Source organism: Gymnodraco acuticeps, unplaced genomic scaffold, assembly GCF_902827175.1.
Source record: "Gymnodraco acuticeps unplaced genomic scaffold, fGymAcu1.1, whole genome shotgun sequence".
NCBI lineage: Eukaryota > Metazoa > Chordata > Actinopteri > Perciformes > Bathydraconidae > Gymnodraco > Gymnodraco acuticeps.
In genome coordinates, this window is record NW_022991056.1 from 53,631 (window position 1) to 61,936 (window position 8,306).

An 8,306-nucleotide genomic window follows, 5' to 3' on the forward strand; every position below is an offset into this window, starting at 1 on the left:
CTATTATCTACCAATTGGATCAAATATAAAAGTCAGCCGAATTAGTATTGATACTGCAAGGAGATGTATTTTGTGAAAAGAAATGCAAGGTGTTGTTTAATTGTTGATATATTTATGATCCACGTCACATATTCAGTTTCGGCGGCAGTTCTCCTGTTTGTCTAGAAGTCTTCACATCAGGGCTCTATAAATAGAGAACTACAGCAGATGTGTAATATTTAATGCAGCCGAACCGTGTATTACAATGCCGTTAAGTGATGACTTCCAAAGAGAAAAGCAAGAACACTCGAAATAAAGTATTATTATTATTTTATTTTTTCGGATATCATATCGCATTAACATCATATCCCAACATGCATTGCGGCTAAACATCCAATCAACGAGCTTCAAGCTGAGGATCTTGGGTAATCTGTTCAGTGGGTTTGTGTGTATCCTGTGGAGTCTATTTGTATATAACATTACAAGACTGATTCTTATTATTACATGATATGCTTATTATGCTCATGAGATTGCTATGACTATAGAATAAATAGACACAATCACTAATCCCAGGTTCTGATGGGTTAGATACCAATGAGGGGAATAGTCAGAAGAAAGTTTTAGCTTGCAATAGAAAGTAGCAGAAGCCAGATGCAGGCACTGTAGGAACAATGAGTTATTGAGGCTATGGCCTTGGCCGCCTGGGTTAACTCCGTGCCCACGCATAGCTGGGAATCAGTATAACCAAGATTCCACTTTTCTGTAGAAGCTTCCTCAAAAAAAATTACGTATGATGGTGCCAGAGTAGGGAGGGACTTCCACAGGCCGGCCGAATGCTGATTGGAGGATCGTGTTGCCAAGAGACTCTATCTGAGTCTCCGCACCAACCAAAGAGAACCAAGTCTAAACCGTGGTATCTCTTCAGCTAGTCTTGACCAATCATAAATGTACGGGCAACGCCCTGTGTAATAAAATGTATTGTCGCACAAGGTTCGAGGCTCTTGACGGATTTGGTGGTTACAGATTACAGCTTTGCTGCCTGTGATTCCCAAAGACGTGATGAGTCCTTGGCCAAGTGAATATATATTTTGCTCTCTTTACAATAAATAGTTAAACTTAGAAGTTGTCTGTCTTTTCTGGAATTCTGAACCCAACAATCCTCAAAATGTCCCTTATAGGCCTACGTCTGTTTCACGCATGCTAAAAAGCCCAAGATTATAGAATTAAACGAATAAATAAAAACAAGGATAATTGTGTGTTATTGTTGAGTAAATAAGGAAAAAAAGATTTTCAAAAATACAGATTTCAGTATTTTGAGGCTCTAAGCCCCATTTATTTTCCTCACAGACGGGAAAAAAAGTCCGACATTATACGATTTAAAATAAAAACATAAAACACTGGCATGTAATTTACATTAGAATAAATAGAATGGTTTTGAATAATAGATGATAGTAAAATCTACGTCACTTTACAGCCCCGCCCACTTTTGGGGAAACCAACGCTGTCATTTGAACGGCGATCAAGCCTGAAGCCACAGAGATCTTCTGTTACTGTCCTTTCTTCTTAGAGGAAGTACAGAAACACGTAACTCTGGATTTGTTTTAACCTGTTAAACCCCGAGCCTGTTTTTCAGGTTTCAGGCTCGAAAATGACATTCCCAGAACAAATGACTATAACTTCACTTCTAAAAGGTTTATATGAATAATTGTTGTTATCAAAGCAAGGTTACATCTGTGAGTTGGATGTAGAAGTGTCAGAATCAATATAGATTTTTCTGTGTCAGAGTAAATTCAGATGGAACATAGCAAAAAAATGTAAATTCCTGTCTCCGCCTAAAGAAAACCCATTACTTATAGTGAAGACCAACCTTGAATGCACACAAACATTATGTAACAACCAATTATACTGCAGATCTTGTCCCTCCCTTGTCCATCCTCCACGCCTCCAAAGCCTTACCTCTTCATCCAAACACCCACATAGCAAACAAGTTAGAGTTGGACTTCAGAAGACTTGATTAACGTCATGGGAATATTAGATATATTTCTCCAGGCCTGGAGCACTAGCTCCCTGTTGATGGCTCTAGTTGTCCTGATGTGCTTCTACATATTATTTTCTTCCAGCTTCAGCTCCCAGGATGAAGGAAAGGAACCACCAGGTCCAAAACCACTCCCCTTCCTTGGGAACCTGCTGCAGCTTGACCTGAGGAGACCCTACCACTCATTAATGGAGGTGAAGCAGTGCCGGAAGACAAGTTATTGTAGGGTAGTCTGTTTTACAGCTATCTTATCTTGTGTGCTTTTTATTGTGCACGTTTTATATAAAATACATATCATGACCTTATTCTGTTCTTAGCTTTCCAGAAAATATGGATCAGTGTTTACCATCTATATGGGACCAAAAAAAGTGGTGGTCCTGGCAGGTTACAAGACGGTGAAGGAGGCACTTGTTAACCATGCTCAAGAGTTTGGAGACAGAGACCCATTTCTAATTTTTGAGGAATATAATCAAGGGCATGGTGAGGAAAACATTTATAATTTAATTAAACCTACATCCTTCAGTTTTTTATTCAACATATTTTTCTGAAACACTTTAACTCAGGCATTACATGGGCCAATGGTGAATCATGGAAAGAGATGAGACGCTTTACCTTGACTAACCTCAGAGACTTTGGAATGGGAAAGAAGGCCTGTGAGGACAAAATCATTGAGGAATGTAACCAGCTTATTGGAGTGCTAAAGCAATTCAAAGGTAAAGGTCTTATTATTAAAATGTAATATCTGATCAACTTTTTCTGGGAAAATAGATATGACTTTAATATGTGTTCCTGTTTCCCTGTCACAGGAGAAGCTTTTGATACGACCACACCAATATTTTGTGCAGTCTGTAACATTATTTGCTCGATGGTCTATGGCAGGGGTACTCAAATACAAATCTTAAAGGTCCAAAATAAATATTTCAATAAGACAAAGGTCCGTTTATTACGGTCATTCAAACTTTTAAACAATTGCAACAAGATTCTTAACACGAGGTTGCAAAAACAAAAATAATCTGTATGCAGCAGTTTTCATTGTTATTGTGTCTGTGCTTGACCCCTCAGAGTCGCAGTGTAAGAGCTGCACAGTTATGAATAAAGGCAGCTGCACCCTCTTTCATTCAGCGTTCCCATTAGTGCTTTATAAATGTCTTGCCCCCTTGTGTGTCCACTGAGGTTCGTCAGGCCCAACACATCTTCAACAAACTCCCCCTTTGCCTCATCATAAAAACTCACAAACATCAGCAACTGAGCATTGTCAGTGGTGTCAGTGGACTCACCCACAGCTAAGGAAATGCACTGTGCATTTTTTATTCCATCACAAAGCTGATTAATCAAATCACCAGCCAGTATGTTCTTCTGGTTGCTGTGGAATCTGAGAGGGGGATTTGCTTGATTTGACCTGTTATTTCCTCTTTTTGTTTGCCTTCAACATGGTCTCCATCACTTCAGTCATGCATTCTTTTATACTCAGTTATGATCCAGTGGAAAGTCCTTACCTACTGGCCTAGTTCAATCAAAGTGGTTACTTTTTTTTGGCTGGGCAGTGTAGTTTTACACACCGTCTGATTTGACTTTCTCAGGACTTAAAACAGTTTTTTGGGGGCAGACCCCCTCAAAGAAAAAAATATATTTACACACGTAAGGTCATCATCTTAATAGTTGTGTATGCTCATCCGTGAGCAGAGCATCAAGTTGGCATGTCTATTACAGCTGAATGCGGCGATTACCATGTTGTTCAGCAAAACGCCTCACAAACGTATTAAGATCAACAGCTTTAGTGCGTTTTGATTCAATGCTGAGTACAGCCAAACTGACACAGTCTCTTCTCTGTCATTGTAGACCGCAAATACCCTCATTCCTTCAGTGCTTGGGTCCGAATGCTTCTCGTTTTGCGCCGTCCAGTTCAAAATGAAATCGCCGCCAATCGTATATCCACGCTCGCGCCAGGACCGGGGGAGGGGTTACATGACGTGCATCTTGTGCTGCATTCACTTGCACTCGGACATTAGAGACTTTCTCTCATAAATGTCCGATGAGCCACAACTTTTCTTTCAAAACAAAGCTGCCAACTGGGGTGGCAGCTGGGGTGGCAAGGCCTATTTTTAGGGTGTCAGTTGCCACCCCGGTAGGTGAAACTAGGCTACTAGCTACAGTACAGATGGAACTAGATGAGCTGTTAACTCTCGCTCTGAATTTTTTTTTTTTAAATTCTCGCTCTGACTTAGACAGGTTGAAAGAGACACACACATGTTTCCCACCCGCATTCCGCGAAGACCCGCCCTACTGTGCCTCTGATTCGTAGATTGTTTGGGGGAAAAAAACGCTGACTGGATGCTGAATGTGATTGGACCAAAGCGTTGACACACACAGGTGGAACACAGTGGAACAGTCAGACATGCAGAGCGCTGTTTGCAGTGGACATAAAGGAGAATTTTGACTCGTTGCGAATGCGTTGTGGCGATGTCTCACATATAATACAGAAAGATAATACATATGAAAAGTATAATTTGCTCAGAGTCCGGAGATAGTGGTGTTTCGGTCCGGATCCGGAGCGGAGTCCGTAGTTTGAGGATGCCTGCTCTAGAGGAACGTAGACTTCTACAGATGGATTTGAGTCCTCCAAATTATGCAACCTTGTACGTCACTCTATGGCATCAGATTTCAATATGATGATCCAGAGTTTAGGTCTCTGCTGGAGGATATGAGCAGACGTGGTCGACTTTTGGGCACCATTTCAATCCAGGTATGATTATATTTCCCGAAGACCTTGAATGTGAGTATAGTGTGAGTATATGAATAGCAAACAAATTATAATTACATAATTAAACTTGACAAGTTTATTAAAAAAGAACATTTACCGTTTATTGTCTGCTATCGGGGGTGGGGCAGGAACAGTTTATAATAGACCTGTATATCTTTAACATATAACCAATGTGTTTGTGTTTTTATTGTTCACAGAGGCACAAAAGTGTCAATCAGAAATTGTCTGCAAGAGCAAAAGGTTCTTCATTGATGTAACGACTTAATTTTAGATGCATTTCATCTTCACTGGGGGAGCAAGCCCCCTCTGTAGTCGCTGAAATCAAGAAGGAAAAACCTTGCTTTTTGATAATTACATTTTTCAATGTAAATGAAATACCATTGAACTTAAGCTAGTCTTCAATCTCTATCCGCTGAGTATTTGTCAATCTTAAATCTTTCTTAGGTGCTGTCTGAGGTTAGGGCCCCTCACGTAAGGTAATTAATCTAATACAGCCCACTGTTTTTGGCAGAGGTACAATCAGAGACAACTTCCAGCTGTAAGAGATTGCTTTTGGAAAGGAGATTGTTACAATTTATATTTCTATTCTTTGGCAGGTGTACAACATGTTCCCAAGGTTCTTCAAATGGATTGGGAACAGGAAGCTTTTCTTCAGATTGGGTGTTGCCAGTAGAAAACAGAACCTAAAGATTATCTGTCATTTGAAAGAGACCCACATACCACAGATGTGCAGAGGATTTGTGGACGCCTTTCTGCTCAGGAAGCAACATCTTGAGGTTGGGAAACATATATCAAAATAGATATGTTGGTCAAAGTAGATGGGGATATTAGGAGCTTGTGAAAATATTTTTGCTGAATGTACACTAGCTGGAAAGAAAAGTATTACAGCAGAATGCCAGTATTGGTCATGTATTTGCTTTTGTTTGTTGGAGTGGTTAAGAACAAGATGAGTGACATTGTGTCAGGGATGAGCGAAGCAGGCAGGACCCAAACGCAGATTTCTCAGAAAAAACACCTTTATTCCAAGGCAAAATGAAACCAAACAGAACTCTTCCCCGTGAACAACGTCAAACTACAACAAGGAACTCACAAAGACTAACAGAAAACACAGAACCTAAATGCACACAGGACTAATCAAACAAACAAGAGACAGGTGAGGAAGTAGGAGGGAGGAGAAAACACAGGGGCACCAGGTGAACACAATCGGGTAATCAGGGAGGGAAAACAGACAGAAAGCAACAGGCAAAAATAAGACAGAAAAAGACAAGACAAAACACAACACAGACAGATTGTGACACATTGGTCAACTAAAGAATAAAAACATCAGGATTAGGGTTAGGCAGTGGTTTTTCTGTGGCCACCGACGGAGCCCAACATTGAAAAAGCCAGATTTGTTGACATTGCATTGACCATTATACCTTCATTTTCAACAGCTTATATTCATCTAGTAAAAAAAAATATAGAAGAATCACTTTACTTTTCATAATGGGCAATGGATATCCAAAGTTGCAAATTGGTTCAAAACTGACGGTTAACATACTGTACTGTACATTTATGACAGTAATTGCAAAATTGATTAACTGCAAAGAAATACATATTTGTGATCAGAATTGTTTGAATAAAAGCAGTGATATGTGTTTACTTGAAGACATCTGGGATTACCAACAGTCACTTTCACGATGACAACCTTATGGCAACAGTCTTGAATCTCTTTGCTGCTGGCACTGACACAACATCAAATACACTGAGATGGGCACTTCTGCTTGTGACCAAGTATCCAGAAATACAAGGTAAGAAGCTTAATATATCCACATCCTTCAGACCAAGCAAAAAAACATGAAGTTCAAGCCGAATTGTCATCATAAAAATAGAAGCTCTTCATTATTTAGACCAGGTCCAAGAGGAGCTGAGCAGAGTGATAGGACCTCGTCAAGTACAAATTCAGGACAGAAAGAACCTGCACTTCGTCAATGCTGTCCTCCATGAGATACAGAGATTGGCTAACATTGCCCCAATATCGGTTCCTCGCAAAACTAGCCAAGATGTGACCTTTGAAGGTCACTTCATTAAGAAGGTACAACTGAATTAAACAAACACCTAATTTTCCTTTATACTAATCTTCATGTCTTAAAATGAATGTTATATGCAGGAAATGTTGTTTTTGCTTTAAGACATTTTAAATGTATCACGTCATATAAAAACATTTTCAACTCTGCATACAGGGGACCACAGTGTTTCCTTTGTTGACGTCTGTCCTGTATGATGAGAGTGAATGGGAGAACCCACACAGCTTTTATCCTGCTCACTTCCTTGACAAAGATGGACGGTTTGTGAAGCGAGATGCCTTCATGCCTTTCTCTGCAGGTTTGTGAGCTTAGGCAACACTTCTTGTTCACTTTGTAGTAACTGGCAGACTAACCTTCACACTCTCTAACAGGTCTCAGAGCTTGTCCCGGAGAAAGTTTGGCCAAAATGGAGCTCTTCCTCTTTTTCACCAGCCTCCTGCAGTACTTTAGATTCACCCCTGCTCCAGGAGTTTCAGAGGACTTACTCGATCTGACTCCATGCCTGCACCTAACCCTCGACCCAGTACCGCATAAACTGTGTGCTGCACCTCGAATATGAGGAGTTTACCAGGAGGGACTAAGTTCAACACAACTGAAGTATTTGGGATGATGAATATTGATTGGATGTCAGAAGTGCTTATGTGCAAGCAATCAAAAATGATTATATAGCTATTACTGGCACAATCATTCTAAATATATTACATAATGTCTTTCTTGTAACTTGAAATGTAAAATACGAATGAATGTAACTCTTTTATCTTGAAGTTTTACATTTTCCAAGTTGAGTAACACAGCAATAAAGTTATAAACTTTAAGGAACTCTCCTCATCAAAAACGCTTCAAAATCAATACGACAAATCTTCCTGCAGCAAACCTATCCACCAAAGATAATGTGATTTTTAAAGGGATATACAATTAAAACCAGTCTGACCAAAGTAGAGGGTTCCCCAATGTCTTCATATGTCACTGTACATTTATCGTCCTCTCCAACATTATGTATCTGTGAAACAAAATTGAACAAATGTGTCCACCTATCGTCAAAATAAAACATTTCATAATGTATTTTTTTATTTTAAACATTACAATATCGCAAATAAAATCATTTATTTCTCGCTTTTGTTCCCTGAAATAAAAAACTTTAACTTTAAGTAACTGGAATGATTCTGACTAGTTCTTATCCAAATGTTGACAAGACAACCATTGCTAGAGACACAAATAAACAATAATTAACCTCCACAAACCTGGAACAAAACTTAATCTTGTTAATATATATAACATTTTAGCTGTAGCTTTCCTGGTCTATACAATCCCTATTGGCTACAGAGGTTTCCACTAGGTGCAATATTATGTATTTGTAATATTTAGCAACCAAACAAAACATACCTTGAGGTGTTGTTGAAATGACACTGATAAAGACAATATTTTCAACATAATAACATACAGTATTAACATTGCCATGTCCATG

General features: G+C 39.3%; 1 protein-coding gene across 1 annotated transcript; it reads left to right on the forward strand.

The window, feature by feature from the left end:
- Nucleotides 1-1,942: 1,942 nt before the first annotated feature.
- LOC117559887 (cytochrome P450 2K1-like) lies at nt 1,943-7,926 on the forward strand. The gene is made up of 10 exons (XM_034236612.1): nt 1,943-2,208; nt 2,332-2,494; nt 2,578-2,727; nt 2,821-2,893; nt 4,670-4,757; nt 5,372-5,551; nt 6,424-6,565; nt 6,665-6,849; nt 6,998-7,139; nt 7,213-7,926. The coding sequence occupies exons 1-10, from the start codon at nt 2,002-2,004 to the stop codon at nt 7,398-7,400; spliced, it is 1,518 nt and encodes a 505-aa protein (XP_034092503.1). The 5' UTR covers nt 1,943-2,001; the 3' UTR covers nt 7,401-7,926.
- The last annotated feature ends 380 nt before the right edge of the window (nt 7,927-8,306 follow it).

What these genes read in the sequence shown, in the direction of transcription:
- LOC117559887 (XM_034236612.1), top strand. Translation starts at nt 2,002, where the DNA reads ATGGGAATATTAGATATATTTCTCCAGGCCTGGAGCACTAGCTCCCTG. An exon ending in TGGGCACCATTTCAATCCAG is followed by an intron (nt 4,758 to 5,371) that starts GTATGATTATAT and finishes ATTCTTTGGCAG; the next exon opens with GTGTACAACATGTTCCCAAG. An exon ending in CAAGTATCCAGAAATACAAG is followed by an intron (nt 6,566 to 6,664) that starts GTAAGAAGCTTA and finishes TTCATTATTTAG; the next exon opens with ACCAGGTCCAAGAGGAGCTG.